Consider the following 25209-nt stretch of genomic DNA (forward strand, 5'->3'; position numbering starts at 1 on the left):
GTGTGTGTGTGTGTGTGTGTGTGTGTGTGTGTATAAAATATAATTATTTTAAAATATTCCACCTGTCCAGTGGGTCCCGATTGATTGAAAAAGACTCGAACTGCAAAAATACAGTAATTTAATAAAGGTAACAAAGTTTTGTAAATATATATTTTTCAGTAGAAAGCCCCTAAGAATCTTTGTTTCCACTGCTGAAAAATAAGTATCACAAACATTCAGTTTCCAGAATATGAAACCAAGCAATTTGCTGAATAATAATTCCTTATTTTTTATATTGCTGATTGCTATTCACAGATAGAAGCAGTGCCATCACTAGAATATAATTTAATAGAAAGAAAGGCTCCCACTGGCCTGATCAATGTCCTATTTAATTTGCTACTATCTATCTGGACTGTGATCCTCAACTCTAATTTTATAGAATATCCATTGAGTTATTGATGGCTCAAATCTTTCATCTCCTACATTTTGAAGCTGCACTTTTACAGCATACAGCCTTTTGTGCACATACATTTAAAGAGATTACAGCAAGAGGGGGAGGCAGGATGAAAACACCAATTCCTCTGATTTAGAGCAAATTAATCCCATTTTATTAAAAAAAAAAAAAAAGCACATGAAGACAGATGTACAAGCAAGCCTGCTTAAATCCGAATGCAAGCGCTAATGATTTCAGGACTATATTTAGGATGATTACTTTAAGCAGCAAAAGGTCTCCTGTCCTACAAATTCCAATTGTTAGGAGCAGCCAGATGATTTTTCATTGTATTTTGGTAATTAAAATAGGGCTCGTAAGCACATCAGTATTATTTTTAACTTTGAATGCTTCTAAGAGTTTTCAGCTCCCCAGTTTCCTTTTAAGGATCCCACCCTTATTTTTTTCAATGTGGTAGCTCTTCCAAAAGCTAAAGAGGACAGGCTAAAGAGAAATCGTAGTATTGTGAAGACGAAGCATGCAGGAACAAAGAGTGGAGAAGGTGAATTAAGGAAAGAGCAACGAATGAGGAGAACTAAAGGACTACAGAGAATGGGTGGACAGCACAATCTGGAATGTAAACCTAGCTCCATAGTAGACCAATCCACAACCCAGGCTCTGGTTAAGCTGAAGGGGCACAAACACTGGCCCCTTACTGAATTCTTAACAGTGGCAAGTACTGAAGAGATCTACTGTTGGTAACTGGATGTGGGCCAGGAACTGGCAGCTATATATGGCCTATTTGCAAGCATTTGAGCCCCCACAGCAATCATCATGGAAGTGTTTTTTCTCTCAGGCACAAGAGTAAAGCAAACCTTTCACAAGGGATCACCATCCACTATCACTAAAAAAAAATGCTGAGCAAGGATGTGGCAATGACGCCAGCTCCCATCACCCAGTAGCACACCAAATTTCAGTCCAAAGGAAGAGTAGTGAAGTAACCCTCTGTGTCAGACCAAAAGACCAGTTTGAGAAAGCAGCTGGAAAAAGATTCTTACATGCGAAGTATGAACTGTATATCTTGCTAGAGGCTTTGGTGAGGACCATTTAGGATAGAAGAACTTGAAATATTACATACAAGGAAATAAAATATGAAACAATAAGAGAAGCAAATCCCAAGTAAGGAGTATAGGATTAAAACAGTCGTATATAAAATGTAAGTAACAGAAGTCATATAAGGTAGAAGATGATACAGGAAGGCACTTAGGAAAAGTTATAGTATTATTAAGAAAAATATACGGCAAATACATATAAAATTTTGAGGGACATGGGTGGTTTAGAAATATGAAAGATAAAAACAAACAAACAGGCTTATTATTATACAATTTCAATTTTGGATTAAAATCTTTATTTTGTAGTTTTCTAATAAAGCCTTTCAACTTAAAGAATTGTTTTGCCTCCTGACTGGTTCTGTTACCATCTCCTAAAATGCCTTACTTTAAAGACAGTTATTGTGAGTAGGCTAAGAGAGAGAGGCGGCCTTCTCCACAATGACTCCATGCCTCTGGTACTCATATTTATCTGCAAGGTCTTTCATTGCAAACTTTCAGTATAACTTTTATCCTTAACGTTTTATAGAGTTGCAATGGTATTTGAATTTGACATTATTTAATTAGTTGTTTTAATAGCTAGCATTTTAGAGCTGTATCATTATTATTTTATATCATCTATTCATGCTGTAGATCACCTTGGTACAATTTCTGCCCTTAAAAGTTTGGCTTGAAAGGTTCTAATAAAAAAAAAACCTGGAATCAGTTTCTGTTAATTTTTAAAACCTACCATCTCGTTCACATTTGAAGAACTTAGCAAAGCGTCCACTGCTATAAGAAGGCAACAGCTATTTTCAATAGTAACCTCTTTTTTGACTGCTTCAAGCACTTGATCAAGAAGATCAGGTTTGCTGCTCATGGCCTGAGCCTGGAAGATATGATCATAAAAACTAGATCAGCTGAAACCAAAACCAAACAATGCTTTTTGATGGGTGAATCTAAAAAGAGGACACTTGTGGGACATGTGCTTGTCTCTCTGTTCATGGATACTTTGTTTGCTAGTTCTTCACACAAACACTAATATGCTAGAATATATGGGCCAGCCTTAATCTATATACTTGTATCTTACTTTGGCAAACTCTCCTTGATTATTTTCATTTTCTTTTTATTGATTGATTTGTTATGTTTGTTTGCCGCTCATCTCACCGTAAGATGTCTCTGGGAGATTTACAACATTAAAATGAAACCATAAATATTTGAATAAATATATAAAATTGCATTAAAATTACAATAGGATACATACAAATTCTTATTTCATTGTTTAATCCGATGACGGATGACTAATAAAACACTCTTAGGAACATGTATTCCAAATTAATTACACCAAACTGAAAAGTAGTTATTCTCAGATAAGTGAATACAGCATTGCAGCCTAAATATTGTATCCGCTGTTTAGTCTGGTGGAAGTAATACAGACTTTTTGCTTTCTTCCTCTCTATTACAACATAAAAAATAAGTAGAATTTCATATTGAAAAAAATCAAACAACTGTTATACTTAACATGATATTGTTTACTGCAACTGCTAATATTGTAACTCTTGAAGCAGCCTTCCCCAATGATGCCCTTATGGCCATTATGGGAATTACTGTTCTACAGTTCTGGAAGGCATCAGATTAGGGAAGATTTCTCTGGAGAGTAACTGCTATGCTTTAAGCTAGCAGGCTTCCCGGGGCAACTTGTTGGCAATAAACAATGTGCCATTAAAAAAAAATGGCAAAGTGGAATTGTCTCATGGTAGATTCTTATGAAAGTTAGAATAACCTGAAAAAGTATAATTTTGATCAACATACTTATATCAGTACAATGTGTTCACATTTCTTTTTAGGGCATTGTTATGTGGAATATTTGCCCTAATTGGGAACGTTTACCTGTCAAACATGAACAAGCAAGATAAAACCCATCATGTGATCTACGGCAATGTTTTTCGACCTTTGCTACTTTTAAGATGTGTGGTCTTCAACTCCCAGAATTCCCCAGTCAGCCCACTAGTCTTCGTAATGCTACTACCGTATGGATTAGGTGTATTTTACCTGTAAGAGGGCTAAAAAGCTTTCACTCTGTATTATTTCTGGAAAATTGGTCACCATAAATGCCATACACTCTTCCTGCAGTCTAAAGGCCAACGTTCGAGCTGTTTCAGTCCATTTCACTTGGGGAAGACTATTAAGTAGCCTGTTGGTTTCCATCAAAAGACGGGCTGCATTCTGGGGGCTCTTAAAAGAAAAAAACAAACACATATTCTGAGCAAAAATTTGACACAATTCTGTATGTACCCATTACACCATAGCATTAGCAAATTAATTCTTCTCACATTAATTGTAGGTAAATTTAATTCACACATGCCAATAGGAAGGAAAGTGTTTGTGAGAATAAATGGAAAGCTTAGAAAATGATTTGACAATCAGCAAGAAGTCAGGGATATGCAACAAACATTAGATTGTATAGTATAATGAGGTTTACAGCTCTGAAAATTAATGTATCAAATCCAGGATAATTATGTTGACAGGGGAAACAGTTTGAACAATTGAAAAAAAATTCAGACAAGATAGTGGGTATTGTATGGATTTTTCTAAGGGATGTTTATCCAAAGTAGTAAAAAACGCAGTATGCACGAATGTGTTTCTGCTCATTTTGATTTTTCAGAAGTGGAAAATATCTGTATGAATGAGACTGATATACTAAAGGAGCGCCTGCTAAAACAAGGAAGGAAGGAAAAAGAGAGAAAGATAGAAAGTATAAAAATGAATGAGTATGCAATTAATGTAGACTGAATGGAAGAATGAGTGGTCAGTAGAAAAATGTGCTTTGATTATCTACTTTAGACAAAATGAATGAGGATAAATTGGAAAAAATAAAGGAAAGAAGACTAAAAAAAGTAAAAATGGAGAGAGGTGGGAAATTTAAAGAACAAAATAAAATATAAATTGGTGTACAGACTTTTGGAAACAAGGATGATATGGAAAGAAAGAAGTATAGTAAATTACAATACAATACAATAGCAGAGTTGGAAGGTACCTTGGAGGTCTTCTAGTCCAACCCCCTGCCTAGGCAGGAAACCCTATACCGTTTCAGACAAATGGCTATCCAACATCATCTTAAAGACTTCCAGTGTTGGGGCATTCACAACTTCTGGAGGCAAGCTGTTCTATTGATTAATTGTTCTAACTATCAGGAAATTTCTCCTCAGTTCTAAGTTGCTTCTCTCCTTGATTAGTTTCCACCCATTGCTTCTTGTTCTACCCTGAGGTGCCTTGGAGAATAGTTTGACTCCCTCTTCTTTGTGACAACCCCTGAGATATTGGAATACTACTATCATGTCTACCCTAGTCCTTCTTTCTATTAAAAGACAATTGGCTTACCTGAACAGTCGTTCTCTGGGCGCTGCAGGAGAGTCCAAGCATGGGTTAACACAGCCTATCTGCCCAAGGACTGAGTTGATTTTTCCCCTGGTCATGCCTCCTTTGCCTCCTTAAGTCCAGTTTTAAAAAATGAGGTCTTGTCCGTCGTAGGACGCCTTTAGGTATTCTAAGTGAACGGTACAGTCTTGGTTCCTTCCATCAACCCTGGGCAAGTTTTGGACTCTCCCGCAGCGCCCAGAGAACGACCGTTCAGGGAAGCCAACGATCTTTCTCCTGTGCGCTGCTTGGAGAGTTCAAGCATGGGACATACTCAAGCTATTGTGTCCCAGGGCGGGGAGTGTCCTCATTGTCCGGACCCTCAATAACTTTTTGCAAAACTCTCCTTCCAAAGGAGGCTTCGGCTGAGGCAAAGGTGTCAATTGTATAGTTTCTAATGAATGCTGTGGGAGAAGCCTACGTAGCAGCCCTGCAAATGTCAATGATGGACGCCTGGGTTGCCCAAGCCGCTGTAGTGGCGGAACTTCTTGTGGAGTATGCCCTCACCCGACCCAGTACAGTCTTGCCTTAGTGCTCATAAGCCATCTTAATGCAGGCCCTTAGCCAGAGTCCAATGGTCGATGAAGAGACTTTGCAACCCAATGATCCCAGTTGAAATGACACAAAGAAAGACTCTGAGTGTCTGAGGTCTTTAGTCCGTTTCATGTAGAGACGAACCGCTCGCCGCACGTCCAGCTTGTGCCAAATGCGCTCCTTGGGGTGCTGAGGCTTAGGACAAATGTTCAGGAGTATCACCTCCTGAGATCTGTGAAAATGAGTGTTCACCTTCGGCAAGAAGGTAGGATCCAGGCGCAAGATGATTCGGTCTGGATGGACGATACACAGCTCCTCTCTGACAGAAAACGCTGCAAACTCTGATACCCTTCTAGCAGAGGTGATTGCAATTAGAAAGGCGGTTTTAAGAGTCAAGTGGCATAGGGAGACCGTTCTCAGCGTCTCGAATGGTGCAATAGTCAATGCCTGCAAGTTCCAGGACGGGTACCCGTGTACCGTCTGAGGTCATATATTGGTAGCCCCCTTCAAGAAACCCTTGACCCGGGGGTGATGACTCAAGGACTGATGATAGTCTCTAGCCAGAATGGTTGACAAGGCAGCAACCTGACGTCTGAGCGTGGTGGGCGCCAGACCCTTGTCCAATCCCTCCTGGAGGAAGTCCAGCAGCTGAGATATGGATGCTTCAACATCAATAATATTACGTTGTTTGCAACAATTAGAAAACGCTGTCCAGGTTGCATCGTAGGCTGGTCTTCTGGAAGCTTGGATGGTCTGGATGACTTTATCAGAGAGATGTTGTTCCCTCAGGAGCTTCCCCTCAAGTGCTAGATGGCTAGTTGGAGCCACTGGGGCTCTGGATGACTGATGGCCACCTGGCTCAGGGCCACTTGCTCCTGAGAAATTCTCCACGGAGAGATCAACCAGATCCGCGTACCAGGACCGCCTGGGCCAATGTGGAGCTACCAGAATGAGCTCCGCCCCCTCCGCCAGGAGTTTGTTGATCACCTGCAGAATGAGCGGGAGGGGTGGAAATGCATACAGGAATCCCTGAGGCCACCTGGCCCACAGTGCGTCCGTCCCCTCCGCCTGAGCTGAGTGGTAACGCGAGAAGAATCTTGGAAGTTGTGTGTTGGTTGCAGTTGTGAACAGGTCAACTTGCGGACAGGCCGAAACGTCTCACAATCTGACAGAACAGGTCTGGGTGTAACCTCCACTCGGAGTTGTCGATTGTCTGTCGACTCAGCCAATCCGCGATCACATTGCTGGTGCCGGAGATGTGATCCACTTTTATTGATGATAGGTGACGCTCTGCCCAACGGCCCAGGCCCTCCACCTCTGCCATGAGTCGCCTGGAGTGGGTACCACCCTGCCGGTTCACATGGGCCTTTGTTGCTATATTGTCCTTAAGAAGCAGAACATGGCGACAGTTGGTTTGAGAATCGTCTCAGGGTGAGTCGGGCCGCTCTCAGCTCCAGCCAATTGATGTGTCGGGCTGCTTCCGCGCGCAACCATCTGCCTTGTGCCAGCTGACCTTGGCAATGCGCGCCCCAGCCGTAGAGGCTGGCGTCCGACGTTACTACGATTCTGTCGCGTTCTTTGAACAGACAGCCCTTCTCTACTGCCTTCGACTGCCACCATCTCAGGGAGCGAGACACCTTCAGCGGGAGCCGAACCTTCCTGGGAGAATTGCTGGCCTTCACTCTCTGCATTGGCAGCAGGAACCACTGCAGTTCCCTGGAATGAAGTTGAGCCCAGGGAACCACATTGAGGCAGGATATCATGACGCCCAGTAATTGTGAGAGCTGGACGATCTGTAAGGAGGTGGCCCGGCGGCACTGTCAAAGTCTGCTCCTGAGATTGCGGAGCCTGTCCGGGGACAGGAACACCTGGCACGAGACAGAGTCCATTATGGTGCCCAGGTGTTGGATACGCATTGCAGGGTCTAGGTGGTTTTTTTCTAAGTTTACCGAGAAGCCATGTTCCTGCAAGGTGTGGATAGTGGTCTGTACATCTCTCACCACCTGTAGACGAGTTGTTGAGTGAACGATGATGTCGTCTAGGTAACATTCCAGACGGATGGGACAAATGTGCAGATGAGCTGCCACAGCCACAAGGAGCTTGGTAAAAGTCCTGGGGGCGGACGAGAGTCCGAACGGCAGAGCCCTGTACTGATAGTGCCTTCTGTTGTAGCACAGCCGCAGGAACTTCCTGTGGGACTGATGGATGGGCACATGCAGATATGCCTCCTTGAGGTCAATGGCGTGAATATGCCGCCTCGCCTTATGCAGTCTAGAATGGATTGGAGGGACTGCATCTTGAAGCGTTTGTAGGCCAGATGCTGGTTCAGGCGCTTTAGATGTAGTATGGCCCTCCACCCCCTGAGCTCTTGGGGACCAAGAAGAGAATGGAGTAAAATCCCTTCCCTTCCTGGTTCGAGGGAACTGGCTCTATGGCGTTTATTTGCAGAAGATGGTCAATTTCTGCCTGCATGAGGGACCTTTTTACAGGGTTCTTGGCCAGAGGGCAACGAACAAACATTCGCGGTGGAAATGACAGGAATTCCAGTGTCAGCCCTCTCCTGATAGTGTTCAGGATCCACGAGTCCATGGTTATTCCCTCCCAGCGGTCTGCATAAAATTGCAGGCGGCCTCCGATGGGAGGGGTGCTCTGGCGGTCACTTGCTGCTTCTGAACTGACGGTTGTTGGAACCCCCTCGAAATGGCTTCGAAAGGAGCCCTGGTTGTGCTGCCTCCCCCTGGAGCTAAAGCTGTATCTGTCCTGGTTCCTATCATTAGGTTGGTTATAGGACCTCTGATAGGGAAAGGATGAGGTGGAAGCCTGGGCATTGTCTTGTGGCCGAAAGGTCTGTTTCCTGAAGGAGCCAGAACCCTTCTTCTCATTTTTCTTCAAGGTAGAGGGAAAGATTTTCCGTTTATCCTTTGTCTCAATCAAGAATTTCTCTAAGGAGTCCCCAAAGAGAAGTCCCCCTTTGAACGGAGCTGAAGCCAGCTTCCACTTTGCCTTCATGTCCGCATGCCAGTGTCAAAGCCACAGCAGTCGTCGTGAAGTCATGTTGGAAGCTAGCACCCTGGAGGCAAACTTCGCTGCATTTAGGGAGGTATCCGCTGAGTATTCCACGGCTGTAATGATCTTGTTGAGATCATGCCGCCAATGAGACACCTCTGAAGGAGGCTTAGATCTCAGCTGGCGCAGCCAGAGCAAGGATGCCCTTGTAAAGAATGAGGCGGAGGTGGATGCTTTAATCGCCCAGGCGGCCGCTTGATGCATTTTATGACAGGCCTTTTCAGACCTCTTGTCCTCTGCCTTCAGCCCCTCTAACAGGTCAGCCGAAAGAGTTGAATTGGAGGTCAGCGAGACCACCGGGCATCCACTTCGGGCATCTTTAAAACATCCTCTAGTTTCGGTTCCAGAGGATATAAGGTTTTATCTGCACCATTGGGATTGGCCAGGGTACCTGGCTGCGCCCATTGGCGCTGTACCACGTCCATGAACAAGTCAGAAACCGGGATAAGCTCCAGGTCTGGGGTAGTCTTACTAATAGCCCTACCTTAAGGTCCTGGGAAGTAAAGGGAACGGCCTTTTCCTTAGGTTTGGCCCCGAGCTCTCTGAAGGCCTTGGCCTTGTGTAAGATAGCTTTAAACAATGAAGGCTTGAAGAGGCCAGTGAATGCAGGCTTATCAGGAGGCATGTCTTTATCCTCCGAAAGTTCAAACTCATCCGCAGCGTCCTCTTCCCACACAGATACCTCTGTGGTAACAGATGTGCCTGGGGAAAAGAGGTCGCGGCTCCTAACCTCCGCGTGGGGGTGGGTAGTCCTAGGGGCCTTGCCACTTTTACTTTTCTTTTGGCGCATGGCTTCAACCACTCCCTGGGAAATAGCCTGAGCAATGACCTCCCTCATTTCAGTAGTGAGAGCCGGGCCTTTGTCCTCTACAGGCCTGGGCCTAGAAGGGACTCTGCCTCTTTCAGATCAAACGGGAGCCATGGAGTTCTCCATGTGGGGGCAACCGTGGAAAGATTCCAACTCCTCCCTCACAGAAGAACTAGGAGAGTCTAGATAACCTAGGGAGACTGCAGGGGAGCCAGACAGGGAATCCCTACCACTGATAAGAGGGTGACCGATCCCCTTGGTTAGAGAGGGACTCCTTTCTCTCATGTCTGGGCATAGGGGACCTCAGTGCAGCCTCACAGGCCTGAGAAGGAAGAGTGGCCTGGATCTTACTAGGCCTTTCCTTAGGGCCCTCCTGCTTCTTGTGCCCCTGGTGTTTAGGGCCTTTGTTCCCCGAGGAACTAAGGGAAGATTTGCTCCCTGCTCCTTTATTACCCTTTCTCCCTTGGCCTGAGGGATCTGGCCTACTGTGCTTTGCAGATGGCCCTGCCAGCCCTTCCTGCAAACCTTCATCCGCCATGTTCTGGATGGTTGGTCAGGTGGAGAATGAATCAGCTGCAGGAGAAGGGCTGTAGACGCTGGCCAGCTGGCTCCAAAGTGCCCACAGATCAGGATGAGTCTGGAGGCTAGAAAGGAACACCAGGGCACTCCACTGCCACACCTTCTGACGAAGGTTGTTGATGGGGGGGGGGCGGGGGCTCAGATCCTGCCGGCGCCCTGGACAGGCCCTTGCAACCCCGGCGGCGATCTGCACTGAGGCGGAGAGGCGCAGAGAACTGTAGCGTCTTTTTTGCTGTCTGCTGTTGAAAAGCCCAAAAAAAGATGGCCGCTACAACTTTTGCGCGCTTTTAAAATGGCCAGGAATGCAGCCGGCGCGCCAAAGCCCCACTTCCAAAATGGCCACCGCACCCTCCGGAGCATGTAGAGACACCGCTGGGGAGTAAATCTCTCCTAAATCTCCCCGAAGAGCGGCCGGAGACGCACCGAAGTCGCACCTGTCCCCGCACTCACCGGCAGCCACCGGACCAGTGGCCTCAGCTGTTCCACCCACTACGAACGAACGCAGCAGGTGAGGTTTCTCCGTTGCCTCAGAAAACAGCAATAAATTGCAATATCTCAAAAATAGAACACTACAACTATGGTAAAGAATTAAGGGGAAAATCTTAAGAACTCTATTCTAAATTACTACTCTAACAATTTCTTCTGGAGAGCCCAGCCTATCTGTCCAAAGACTGAGAGCTCCCCAAAACAAGTCCTATCGGGGAGACTGAGTTTTTAAAACTGGACTTAAGGAGGCAAAGGAGGGGTGACCAGGGGAAAAATCAACTCAGTCCTTGGGCAGATAGGCTGTGTTAACCCATGCTTGCACTCTCCAAGCAGCGCACAGGAGAACTAGACATACCCAGTTCTTGCAACCGTTCTTCATATGTTTTAGTCTCCAATCCCCTAATCATGTTGCTCTTTTCTGCACTCTTTCTAGAGTCTCCACATTTTTTCTACATCGTGATGACCAAAACTGAATGCAGTATTCCAAGTGTGGTCTTACCAAGGCATTATAAACTGGTATTAACACTACACGTGATCTTGATTCTATCCCTCTGTTTATGCAGCCTAGAACTGTGTTGGCTTTTTTGGCAGCTGCTGCACACTGCTGGCTCATATTTAAATGGTTGTCCACTAGGACTCCAAGATCCCTTTCACAGTTACTACTGTTGAGCAAGGTACCACCTATACTGTACCTGTACATTTTGCTTTTGTTGCCTAAAAGTAGAACCGTACTTTTTTCACCATTGAATTTCATTTTATTAGATAGTGCCCAATGTTCATGTTTGTCAAGATCCTTCTGTATCTTAAGCCTGTCTTCTGGAGTGTTGGCTATTCCTGCCAGCTTGGTGTCATCTGCAAATTTGATGAGTTCCCCATTTATTCCCTCATCCAAATCATTGATGAAGATGTTGAAGAGTACTGGGCCCAAAACAGAGCCTTGGGGTACTCCACTGCATACTTCCCTCCATGAAGATGCAGTTCCATTGAGGACTACACGTTGAGTGCGGTTGGTCAGCCAGTTACGAATGCATCTGATGGTGATGCTGTCAATTGTATTAGTGTAAGCCAGATTTTTATTTATTTTATTTATATACCACTTTTATTGTTTTAACAAGTAAGTCCAAGCAGCGAACATATCCAAGACCTCCCTCCTCCTATTTTTCCACAACAACCTTGTGAGTTGAGTTGGACTGAAAAAGATGGACCAGCTCAATGTCACCCAGCTGACTTTCATGATTAAGATGGGACTAGAACGCAGAGTCTCCAGCTTTCTAGACTGGTGCCTTAACCACTACACCAAAAAGAATCTAATTAGACTTTCTTTCCTCTTCTAGAATCAATTGCATTATTTCTTCATTCCTTGGCAGCCTCTCTGACATGTTGCATCATAGTACATTAGGATGTAGAAATAACCAAAATATTTTCAGTCATTACACTGTAGTCCTCAAGTTCCAACCATTTGTTTAGTGATTGTTCAAAATTACAAACAGCATTGAAAAAATAACCAATGACCATTTTTCAGACTTACGACTGTTGCAGCATCCTCATGGTCCCATGATCAAAATTTGGGATGCTTGGCTACTGCCCTTTATTTATGATGGTTGCAGTGTCCCGGGGTCATGTGATTGCCTTTTGCAACCCTCTGACAAGCAATGTCAATGTGGAAGCCAGAGTTATTTGACAACCATGTTACTAACTTAACAACTGCAGTGATTAACTTAACAACTGTGGTAAGAAAGATTGTAAAATGGGGCAAAACTGTCTTGCTTAGCAATAGAAATTTTGGACTGTGATTGTATGTTAAGCAATACTTGTATAAAAAGCAATGGATGGAGGGATTAAGATAAATTTCATTTACAGGTATGGAGCACTCTATATTTAATTGGAATTCATTGTGAAACCTGGAAGATTCAAGCAAGTGTGCCCAAATTGTGTGTGTGTGTGTGTGTGTGTGTGGAACGGACGAACACTTGTTTCTCCAATGCCTTTCAGCAGATGCAACAGAACTGTAAAATTTGAAATAGTGAACGATACTGATTAATTCACTAGATTTCAGTTTTGAAATAACAGTCAATTATTTCAGTTTGAAGTAGAAAGGAAATGTATATAATGAAAATAAATTAAATTACTCCACAAATTCAGTTCAGTTTCCCAAGAAACAAAATAATGTCAATTAATAAGAATACCTCAAACCAACACAAACTTACCAAAGAATCAATCAATGTAGTAAGGCAATTATTTTGAAGTTCAGAAGATAAATTAGCAAAGTTCTTTTCTGACCAACACCTTGAAAAATTTTGTATCAGCCACCTGTTAAAGGAAATGTCTTATTTAAATAAATCCATCAAACAGATTTAATAAGAAATGTATCTCTGTTAGTATAAGCAAACAATAGCAAGGTTCACTTACATATTGCATCAAAATATAAATAGCTTTCAAAAATTGTAATCCTAGTTTAAGATTAAGCTGTGAAAATGGAAATCTGTCAAATATTTTATCTCACTTACTTCATGCATAAATCATAAAGGTGCTCTGCTCTTGTTGAATAGGCTATAGCCAGACACTCTAAAACGGGTTGATGCTTCCCGGGCACAGGCTACAATTGTTAGAATATAAGAGAAATTATTATCATTTAATATTTGCAATAATTCACAAGCTAACATTTCCAATACAAAATTCATTGTTGCTGAAAGTATTCATTTATTAGATTTTTATCCCACCTTTATTACTTTAAAGGTAACTCAAAGTAATGAAGATGCCTAATACTTCGGCCTCCTGTTTCCCCACAACAACTCTGTGAGGTGGGTTGGGCTGAGAGATAGAGTAACTAGCCCAAAGGTCACCCACCAACTTTCATGCCTAAGGTGGGACTAGAACCTACAAACTCCTGGTTTCTAGGTCATCACCTTGACCACTACACCAAACTGACTTTCATGTATCATTCATATCTAGATTCTAATGGAGTCAACATTATGCAATTCTTTCTGCAGCTTCATCTAAAGCAGGGGTGTCAAATTCAAGGCCCGGAGGCCAAATGTGGCCTTAAAAGAAGGCCGAAATCAGCTGGCCAGCACACTGGAGCTGACAGGGCAATGCCTCATGTGCCCTAACAAATGGCTCCACGTGCCACCTGTGGCACGCGTGCCATAGGTTCACCATCACGGTTGTAGAGGATTCTAATTCCCAACCACTAGTTTGAAGTTGGCAAATAACACTCACAAATGTTCCTTAAAATCCTAGCTGTCCTAGCAGACCTGTGGCTATATGATTGCCATCTGACTGTTTGGCACTCAACTTGCACTTATGATGGCTATAGCATCCTAAACTCATTTGCGACTTCCCACAAGGAAAATCTGACTGGGAAAGCCAGTCAGAAGGATTGCAAGTTGCTCAAGTTAAGTCGCTTGCAAACTCACACAGCGGCAGCCATCCCCCAGCCTCCGCAATGCTCACACTGTATCAATGCGCCATCCCGCTTGGCAGATGCTCCTAACTCTTCTTCACACCACATTCTCAAAGTGTTACAAAATGTAACGTAACTTAACATTTGGATGAAAAAGTCCTTGCAATGACCATTTGTTTAAAACAATCCATCTCCTTATTCAATATTGCTTAAGGCAATTCTAATTCAAATAATGAAATGTTTCTGTTTTATTCCCATCATTAAACTTGTAATATTTGATTTACCTCTTATCAACGCAGTATCAAGACAAACAGATAAATTAAATACCTTTTGAAAGAAGTTGCAGTAGTCTCTTTTCAGAATGTATATAGCTATTTCTCTTAAACCGTCTAATCCATACATATCTGCGATGCTTAGTATACATCTAAAGTAAAAGCAATAATGAAAATTAGCCATAAAATCATCATAACATAGTCACTGGAAGCCCAATGGAACTGTTCTATAATAGTTTACATTCAGGCAAAGATAATATGATGAGCATAATTTATTCTAATTTTTGAAAGCCTAGTGAAGTAATATTTTTAAGGGGAAGTTCTATTCCAACAATAGCAATTAATAGTTCAAATTAATAATTTATGTTGCAAACATGAGGTGACAAGTCTTGATACCTTAAAAGCAACTGTGCTGGGGTATGCATGGAAATATAATTAAAAATGCAAACCACATTTATTCATCTATAGTTATGTATTTTAAAAAGTAATAAATTTTAAAAGCTAATCTTTTTAAAAAAAATTCACACTGGTTGCCATTCTGTATAAGCCAGTTGGAATTCCTTGAACAAGGTTGCTAATATAACCTGCTTTTGAAAATAAAATTAAAACAATTTTAAGAAGTTAAAAATCTTTGTTATATTGGTAAAGATTATAAATATTATAAATTATTAAATCATATTCTCTTTAATAAACCATAACAAAAAGAAAGCCAGAATTTAGAAGAATTTTATTGATTCAGAGGCAGATGAATACAATTCATTTCAGCATCCTATTTCTCACAGTCACATAGCATTTGGCTAAAGAATGTCTACAAGCAGAACATGATGGCAGTAACTGCCCTCTCCCAAGCAACCAGTATTTAAAAGTACAGTAAAATTAGACAGATTTTACTGTTTTCAAATTGAGCCTTATTTTTCATATTTATTAAATTATTATGTTCTAGTTTGCTGAAGACTGGGATAAGACTTGACTAGTTTATCCCTAACATACAGGTAGTCCTCGATTTATACCACTTTGCTTAGAGACAGTTCAAAGTTACAATGGCACTGAAAAAAGTGAGTTATCACCATTCTTCACCTTTGCAGCATCCCCATGGTCGCATGATTTACATTTGGATGTTTGACAACCGAGTCACATTTATGACAGCTGCAGTGTCCTGCTGTCATGTGATCCCCTTTTGCATCCTTCTGACAAGCAAAGTCAATGGGGAAACCAGATTCACTTAACAATTGTGTTACTAATTTAAGAACTGCAGTAATTCACTTAACAAATGTGGCAAGAAAAGTCGTAAAATGGGGCAAAATTCACTTAACAAATTTCTCATTTAGCAACATAAATTTTGGGCTCAATTGTGATCATAAGTAGAGGACTACCTGTATTTAGAGTTTATCTTCCCATAGATCTAGTTAAAATCTAATTAAAATTCTCTCTGGCCTGGTGTAGTCCTCAACTCTATTCTATTTAATCTGTTGGGTTGGAATAACACAAAATATTCACCTTTTTTATTGAAACATTCACCTTATCCCAGAATAGAAAACTTAATGCTTCCAAATGATCAGAGTATACTTCCTGCAATTGTTTGCCACTGACTAAACTGGCTGGTGCTGATGTATAAAATATAAATATAAATGAAATATAAAATCTTTGAAGAGTAGCAGGTTGCTTAGCCTACTTAGTCCTTCGTATTACCAAGGCAAGACTTCAATATCTCAAAGTAAGGTTAAGCACTGGGACTTATTCTTAGATATAGTTCCTTAATTAGATTGAAGCTGGTTACAACAAAGTCTGGTAAAGAGAGACAAGTGTGATCTTAATTATTTAGCTGTAGTTTATAATTGATATTAGATTTCACACAGATTGGAATTAGGGAAAATTCACCCTTGAGATGGGATATCAGAGAGTTTACAAAGGAATCATGCAATCATATATTCTGCTTAAAGTCCCTTAACTAGTAGCTGGGATCTGTATGTAAGAATGTTTGCATGCCTGCTTATTAAACCATAAACCAAGCAAACCACAATATAATTTACAGCACTATGTGAACTCATTCAGCAATTTGCTGCAATAAATAGAAACATTCCAGCAAGCATTTTCTATCTGAGTCACACCTTAGCATATGAATACTAAGAATAATTATCTCAAAAACACAAATACTATTATTCTTGTGCTAAAATACAGGTTACATTGCAAGGTTAATCATTTCTGGCACTTTTATAACTTCATTTCTGGTTCTTAAGATGCTACTCCTGTTTAAATACAGTTTGTTAAGAGTTAGGAAATAGGCACGGGATGTTATTAAAAACAACAGGACTTGACACATACCCAGCATTTACATTTTTAGGGAACTCCAGAACTGCTCCATAGATAAAATGCAGAATGACAGTCATTTCTGCATGATGTATGCTAGAAAACCAAAAGAGAAATTAGTTACCCAAATGAGAATCTGAAGAGCATAATAGTCTTTATATTTTGTACGCCCCATTTAACTCATCAAAAACTAGCAACATAATCATATTATGTGAGAACCAATATGATGCTTAAGATGAAAGGGGTAGGGGTGATCAGGTTCTTGTCTAACCTTAGCCACTGAGTGATTTTGAGCCATTCTTCCTCAGCCTTCTTCACTGGGTTATTGTTGGTTGAGGAATGATAAGCAGAAAACAAATGTACTAAAATAATTTTTATGATGCAAATAAGGTTGTCTCTCAAATTGCCAAAAGATCTCTGTTTGGAGAAACCTAACACTCTATCCGTCCACTAGAACTCTGATATTTTCTGAATGGAGTAGGGGGCCTTCAAAAGAGTCAAGGAAGTGCTATCATAATTTTTATGCTCATGAGGTTCAGCTGTTCTTCTCTTGAACATAGGAGATTTGCACTCCTTCTGAAGTATTTGGAACAAGATTTTCTGTTTCCTACATGTGTAAAATGTCTTGTGAAGATTTCTCTAGAAACTCGTGGGCAGAGACAAACACAATCAGCTGATACAAGTGGATGATAGCATACCATGTTTTGATCTATGAAAAATCTCTAATGAATTTCAGGGTTATGCATGGCCCCTTCCCCTTGCATGCAATGATTCTGTGATTTCATTGGTACCCTTGTATTTCACCATTGTCTTCAGTGGAAAAGTGGGTTCATAAATCACGCTAATCTGAATTGATTCTGATTTAAGGTGTGTAAATTGTTTGTGTAGTATAAAACCAGTTGATTATGGCTCATTACAGCACATTATAACATGGGATCTGAACCAGATATTAATTCATGGCTGTTTAAATTACTGCAAAATGACCATTGGCTTACCTGAAGGGTCGTTTTCTGGGCGCTGCGAAGAACAGTTCAAGTGTGGGTTAAATACAGCCAATCTGCCCAGGACTGAATTGAAACTTTTAGCCATGCCTCTGGTGCTGACTAGTCTCCAGTTTTTTTCAATGAAAGCGTGGAACTGTTGCGCGCTGAGAAGTCAAAGAACGAAGTCCATATGACAGATCCAAAACAGGTCTGCAACTATGTCCATATGGTCAGTCTGAAAAATCTGCAACGAATAGCAGAGATAGACCCCAGGGTGGGGTCAGCGTTCAGAAAACAACCCTTCAGGTAAGCCAATGGTCATTTTCCTGGGCACTGCTTGGAGAGTCCAAGCGTGGGACATACCCAAGTTAAATGTCACTAGGGCGGGAAACAGTTGAGTCCAGGGTCTGTCCGCTGGTATGAATGCCCTGAAGGACTTGTCTCTTAACTGCCTCCTCCGCAGAAGCAAATTTGTCCAATTTGTAGTTCCAAACAAACAGAGACAAGGAAGTTCAAGTAGCCGCTCTGCAAATCTCCACTATCGGTGTCTGGGTCGCCCAGGCCGCCGTGGTGGCGGCACTTCTTGTTGAATGTGTGGTGATACGGCGTGGCACCTGTTTGGACTGGAGAACATGGGCGAAGGTAATGCATGCCTGCAGCCAACATCCAATTGTAGGAGAGGAAACTTTGTGGCCTTGGGATGCAGGTTGAAAGGAGACAAAGCGCGATTCAGAACGCCGGAATGCAGCCATGCACTTGATGTACTTACAAAGCATCCTACGAACATCGAGCATGTGCCATCTCTTCTCTTTAGGATGTTTGGGATGCAGACAAAAATCTGGGAGGATGACCTCCTGGGCCCGGTGGAACCAGGAGTTAATCTTTGGAATAAATGCCGGGTCTAGTTGGAGGATCACTCTGTCCGGTTGTATCAGGCACAAGTCCTCCTGAACCGACAGGGCCGCCAACTCCGAAATACGCCACGCAGAAGTGATGGCAATCAAGAAGGCGGTCTTAAACGTCAGATTCTTAAGACTGGCGGACCGTAGTGACTCAAATGGTGGGCCAATCAGGGCCCGTAACACTACATTAAGTTCCTATGATTGGTACCTGTGGACAACTAGAGGTCTCAGGTTGATTGCACCCTGCAGGAAACTACAGATGATGGGATGACGACCTGATCTTCAGGGGCTAGAATCGTGGACAATGCAGCCACCTGATACATGAATATGTTAGGCGCCAGGCCCTGGTCCAGTCCGTCCTGCAAATAGTCCGATATTTGTGGAACCGTAGCCAAGGTCGCTTTCACGCCATGAGCTGTGCAACAGTTGTCGAAAGACCTCCAGGTGGCATTGTATATCCTGTCGTGGAAGGCCGTCTAGATGCCTGAATGGTGTGAATGACCTTGGTGGAGAGTCTGCCCCTACGCAGGAGGTCCCTCTCAAGTGCCAGATGGCTAGTTGTAGCCACTGGGGCTCTGGATGTTGAAGCACTCCCTGGCTGAGAGAGACCTCATGTTGGGGAATCCACCAAGGTGGGTTGATGGAGAGACTCACCAGGTCAGCAAACCAGGTTTTCTTGGCCAGAAAGGTGCCACGAGCAGGACCTCTGCTCCCTTTGACAGGATCTTCCAAATCACCCTGGGGAGAAGAGGCAATGGTGGAAATGCATATAGAAGTCCCAATGGCTACGGACAATGGAGAGCGTTGACCCCCTCGGTTTGCGGGGTTTTAAACCTGTCAAGGAATCTAGGAAGGTGCGTGTTCTCCGGGATAGCAAACAGGTCGACTATCGGCCAGCTGAACCTCTGGGACAGTTGGTTGAACAGATCCGGATGCAGGTGCCACTCTGAGTGGTCAACCGTGGCCCTGCTCAGCCAATCCGCTTGGATGTTGTTTACCCCAGATATGTGCTCCACCTGAATCGAGCACAGGTGTCTTTCTGCCCATCTTCCCAGGCATTCGCCCTCCGCCATCAGTGATCTGGACCACGTGCCCCCTGGCGGTTTATGTGCGCCTTTGTTGCCACATTGTCTGTAAGAACCATCACATGATGTCCCTGGATGCTGTTGTGGAAGTGAATAAGGGCGAGTCTCACCACCCTCAACTCTATCCAATTGATGCTGTGTTGTGCCTCGGTAGTCGACCACCTGCCTTGCGCAATTTGGTTGTGTAGGTGGGCTCCCCAGCCAAAGAGGCTGGCGTCTGTCGTGATAGTGAGATGGTCTGGCTCCTTGAAGAGGGTACCCTTCGCCAGGGCGGGAGACAGCCACTATTTGAGAGAATGATGTACCCTTGGCGAGACTGGAACCAACGCCGGAGAATTGCTCTTGTTGGCCCTCTGGTAAGATAGGAGGTACACTGGAGGCGTCGCGAATGAAGCCTCTCCCAAGGCACGATGGACAGGCAGGAGATCATTTTTCCTAAGAGTTAGTACAGCTGCACAATCTTGGCTTAAGAAGACTGCTGCACCTGCAGAACCCGTTCCTTGATGCTTGCCATTTGCTCCGGTGACAGGGGCACCTGACAGCTCATGGTGTCTATGATGGTGCCAAGGTGCTGCAGCCTGATTGTCGGCTCTAGATGACTTTTTTTCAAGTTGAGTGAGAACCCGTGGTCTTGAAGGATTCTCATCGTGTAACGCAGGTCTTGTGTCGCTTGATGGCGGGACAACAATTGGATGAGAATGTCGTCCAGGTAGCAATGGAGCCGCACTGGACGGGATCTGAGGAAGGCCACCACCACTGTGAGGATCTTCGTAAACATTATGGTGGCCAATGACAGGCCGAATGGCAAGGCTCTGTACTGGTAGTGGCGGGCTGCATAAAAGAATCTCAGAAACCTGCAGTGGGCCTTGTGAATAGGGGCGTGGAGGTATGTTTGAGATCTATGGATGTTAGTAGGTTCCCTGGCCTGATGCAGCCCAAGATTGATTGGAGGGACTGCATCTTGAACCTCCTGTAAGCTATGTGGTGGTTTAGCTTTTTAAAGTCTAGAATGCCCTCCACCCCCCGGAATTCTTTGGGACAAGGAATCGAATGGAATAAAACCCTATCCCTTCCTCACCTGGTGGAACTGGTTCTACGGCCCTGATGTCCCTGAGTTGAAGGCTCTCCTGTTCCATGAGAGCCCTCTTGACCGGACATGAGGGGGTAGGGCATCGAATGAAGTGTCGAGGAGGGGAGGAGAGAAACTCTAAGGTCAGACCTATGCGAATTGTTTGTAGGACCGATTGGTCCAACGTGATCCACTCCCATTGGGCGTGGAACAGCTGAAGACGCCCTCCCATGTCAGATATCAGTTGATGGTCACTTATAATGTCTGAAGGGTCTGGAACCAGACTCCTCGCGAAAAGGATGTTTGGAAAAGTTCTGTTAGTGACCCTTGTCACGAAACAGCGGACGGTCCTAGGACCTATCCATGCCCTGAGAATAGATGCGATGGAAGGAGCCAGAACTGGTGGAAGCTCCATGTTCCGAAAGGGCTGCCTCCTGTAGGAATTAGAACCCTTGCGATCAGACTTCTTAGTGACCGAAGGCATGACCTTCTTTTTGTCCTTATTCTCAATAAGGACAGGATCCAGGCCTCCCCAAACAGCTTGCCCCCTTTAAATGGGGCAGAAGCAAGCTTCCACTTGGACCGCATGTCCATGTTCCAGTGTCTAAGCCATAAGAGGCGCCGGGTGGTGACATTGGATGCCAGGGCCCTGGACGCAAACTTGGCAGTGTTCAGGGTGGCGTCAGCAGTGTATTCTGTCGCTGCAATAATTTTGTTGATGTCCTGTCTCAATTTGGTATCCCTGGCTGGAATTTTGGTGAGTAACTGTGTCAACCAGAGGAGAGAGGCTCTGGAGAGAAAGGACCAGAGGAGGATGTCTTAATCGCCCAAGCTGCCGCCTGATGAGTTTTGTGGCAGGCGTTTTCTGCTCTCCTATCCTCCGCCTTCAGCCCCTCCAGAAGATCGGGTGGAAGCACTGAGGAAGAAGTGAGTGCTGCCACACGCGCGTCCATGGTAGGTAGTGTACATCTACAATGTACAACTTCCTATCGCTACCACTGCGGGTGGCAAGGGTGCCGGGTTGTGCCCATTGCTTCTGCACAACGTTGAGGAACAACTTCGGAACAGGCACAATTTCCTGTGCTGGCACCAGTTCCTCAAAGAGCCCTTCGGTAAGGTCTGCAGGATCAGTAGCTGCCTGAGCCGGGGGGATAGAACCCAAGTGGGCTGAGGCCTTAGCCTTGTTCAAAATAGTCTTGAAATGGTCATGTTTAAATAAACCTGTGAAGGCGGGTTTGTCAGAAATGCCCCCTCAACCCCTGACAATTCAGACTCCGGTCTAGGGAGAATGTCCTCCTCCCAGTCTGAATCCTCACTGGCCAGAGAGGAGTGGGGAGACTGAGACTGATGGGCCTGAGGGGTCTCCTGAGAGGGATCCTGGGCTGGGTGTGGCCGGGACTTGCGTGGGTGCTTGGCCCACTGCAGCATGGCTGCCTCTATTCCCTGAGAAATGGCCCTAGCAATGACATCCTGCATCTCCACAGAGAGATTGGGGCCCCGATCCTCCCCAGGGTGAGCCCTGGAAGGAGATTGAATGACCTGTTGCTGGGGTGCAAGAGGTCTCATAGGAACTGACTCCTCCTCAGGATCCGAGGAACATGCGAAGAGGTCGGCCTGGTCAGCCATTGAGGGCCCTGGAGAACCCACCATGGCAAGGGAAGCAGTGGGGGAAAACTCCTGCCCCTCATCCTCACTCTCAGATATGGAATGCCCATGTCTGGGTTGGGCCTCTGGGGAAGGCTCCCTAGGGGAAACCGGCCTGGAAGCCTGGGCCTGCTGTTGGGCCTTGGAAAACTGCTTCTCTAAGGCCTTCTGCCATCGAAGGGCGTCCTTGTCTAGGCCTGAGCCCTGCTTGGACCCCTGCCTGGAATAGGGCTTGTTCCCCTTGATGGCCTCCCGGGCTGCCTTGCCAGCTTGTCTGGAAAACACCCTGGTGGAAGGGTCTGGCTGCTCTGAATCTTCAGGGGCCCAGTCTACCATGGCTGATGTGCTGGGGATTAATTGCTGTAGGTAGGGAAAACCCCACTCACCACCCTCACAGCTTTGCAATATTGGGCCGAAGTGCTCCGAAAAGAGACACTGAAGGTTACAGGAAAGCAAGGCCAGCCAAGTCTGAATGGGAGTGAAGCCTTCCAGTGCAAGCTCCAAGTGCTCCCAGCACCACGCAGGTCAGCAGTCCTTGGAGAATGGCCCAGGGGAGCCTCGAACCTCCTCTGCCGCCACCCCAGCCAATTACAAAGAGGGGAAAGAGCCGACCAGCTGGCAAATCGGACAGGAAGGCTCCAAGCGGCGACCTGTAAAGAGCCAAGTGACCAGGCAGCTGCGGCAAATAATGCAGGAAAACATAAGGAGAAACAAAATGACGTCCGCAATGTTGACCTCCTCAAAATGGCCACTGCGACTGCTGACTGACTCAAAATGGCCACCAGAACTCACTGTAAAGCCCTGAATCCCCGCGCTGATCGCCGGCTCCTTTAAACAAGCATGGTCGGCGGCAACGGGGACCTCAGCTGGGAGCCTAATTGTAGCACAGTGGCTGCAATCACGTGGGAGTCGGCACTCTGACCCACACGTCTCCTCCAATAGCTGCCTGCAGCCTCGCAGTGCCTGGGCGAACCCAGGATACCGGAGAGGCTGAAGATGGTGAAAACAAGCCAATTAAAGGGAAAGGAAACAATTTGCTCACCAAGCCTGCTCACGAAGGAAAAAAGGGAACCTAAAGAGGTAAAAAACAAAATTGGAAAGTCCAAGCAATCTGCTAGGAATGAAGAAAAAACTTGAAGCGCGTCCACTGGGCTGACTGAATTAAAAAAAATTTGGGACTTGTCAGCACCAGAGGTGTGGCTAAAAGTTTCGATTCAGTCCTGGGCAGATTGGCTATATTTAACCAACGCTTGGATTCTCCAAGCAGCGCCCAGGAAAATTACTCCATTTTGATCTTCCCTCCTTCCATCTCCTTATGATGCCTTTCAGGAAAGCTTTGGGGGCAGCATACTTCTGCCATGGCTATTCACAAATCATCCTGAATCCTTTTAGAAGAACCTCTTCTAGATTCTCCTAGTTCCCCTGAAATCTGAGCTTCCAGAAAAAAAAAAGGGGGGTGGAATCTTTATTTTTACTTAAATAGCAAAATCCACACCGTTGTCTGACTGAATATGGAAACAGATATAACAGCAATAAAAACAGCCAAAAGAAGCAGCATGGCTGCCTTGACAGCTGGTCTCTTAAATATCATTTTCATTATTTTGGGATGAGCCATATGTACTCTGCTCTCAAGTGTTTATCAAAATTACACAAAAATTTGCAATTAGTAGGATGACATGAAACCAGCCATTTCTACTGTAGCAACAGCGCAGGCGAACTTTTGATATCCTCACAATTGCATCCAATAAATCCCTCACAACAGTGGCCAACCTTTGTGACACCAAGGAGCAGTTTTGTGGAATAATTTTTTTCCACACACCAGAGGTGTGGAGAGTGCAACCTAGATTCCTCACATGTGCAGTTTAGAGAAGGGTTCGCGCTTTTGTAAGAATCTAATGCCTGATGATTTGAGGTAGAGCTGAGGTGATGATTCTAGTGCTTAGTTACGGCTGCAAATACAGATAAACCTTTGCTCGCTCACCCACTGCTCACCTCTGGCTATATCGCCTGGTTCCTAACAGGCCACAGATTGGTACCGGCTTGGGCATTGGGGACCCCTGTCATGCACACTTAAAACTCCACTTACTCAAATGGAGTTTCTTGGATTAAAAACATATGTAGGGTGGCAACTTTACATAGGTATAAAATTATAAAGGCAACTCTGATTTCCCCTTCCTAATCATCACCTAACCATTCTTCACACAATTCCCATACAGTTGTGCAAAACTTGCTATGCTCGTTGTTCTAAATCAGGGATGTCAAACTGGTGGCCCATGGGCCACATGCATCATGCGCAGCCCACACCCACTCCAGCTTCGCAAAGGCAAAAATGTCATGTCACATGACACAATTGGGTTGACATTCATGCTCTAAGCCATCACACAGTACGATTCAGTGTGTGAAACTAGTCAGCCGTGGTTTATTCAACCATGATGGTTAAGCAAACCACCAAAATTGAAACCAGGGAAGCCTTTATACTCATTAATAGATAAATATTGCTGCATCTGCCACTGGAACAAAGAACAAGGAAAACAAAGATGCAATCACAATTAAATGCGGAGCAGACTGCAATCTAGCACAGCATGCTATTTTTATTTTTTTTAGACACCAGTTCTGCAAAACAGATGCTGACTGAATTCACAGATAATTCTTACTCAGAACTCGTGCTCAAATGTATTCATCAAATACTATATCAAGCAAACTTAATATGAATTCTTTTACAGGTAGCTTCACTTGTTAAAATTTGCAGTGGTTTTAAATTGCCTTTTTTACACATGATTTGTGAACAAGTCAGCTTACCCTTGAAGAGTGATGTGCTCTTGAGAGCTTTCTGCCCAGCTCCCATTCAGCATAGCATAAAAGTAACTAGATCTGGCACAAAGAATAGCCCTGTGAGAAAGAGAATTAAATACAAACTATGTTAATAACAATATTTATTTTAAAAGAATATCTACAGACTTTTGAAATTTAATGTTCTTGACATGCTAATGTATATTTGTTCACTCTGTACAATTCTGTCTAATATCTCTGGTATTTAATCCAATTTGCTAAAGAAAAATTAGGAAAATTCTCTGAGATGCTTCCAGTCAAAACATTTTATTACAGTGTACACACACACAAACATACACACCAAGAGGAAGGGAAATCTTAAATTCCT

General features: G+C 44.1%; 1 protein-coding gene across 2 annotated transcripts in view; it reads right to left on the minus strand.

Moving 5' to 3' along the window:
• BTBD8 (BTB domain containing 8) overlaps positions 1-25209 on the minus strand; it is a 60162-nt gene that overhangs the window by 15035 nt on the left and 19918 nt on the right. For both annotated transcript variants that reach the window (XM_081949572.1, XM_081949573.1), the window contains exons 5-11: positions 24852-24941; positions 16385-16465; positions 14118-14214; positions 12895-12983; positions 12595-12697; positions 3550-3732; positions 2249-2386 (exon numbers count right to left, since the gene is read on the minus strand). In XM_081949572.1, coding sequence (XP_081805698.1) covers positions 2249-2386; positions 3550-3732; positions 12595-12697; positions 12895-12983; positions 14118-14214; positions 16385-16465; positions 24852-24941 — 781 coding nt within the window. The remainder of the gene's footprint in view (positions 1-2248; positions 2387-3549; positions 3733-12594; positions 12698-12894; positions 12984-14117; positions 14215-16384; positions 16466-24851; positions 24942-25209) is intronic.

The sequence above is a fragment of the Natrix helvetica genome (assembly GCF_964273705.1).
Source record: "Natrix helvetica genome assembly, chromosome: 3".
In the NCBI taxonomy this organism is placed as follows: Eukaryota; Metazoa; Chordata; class Lepidosauria; order Squamata; family Natricidae; genus Natrix; species Natrix helvetica.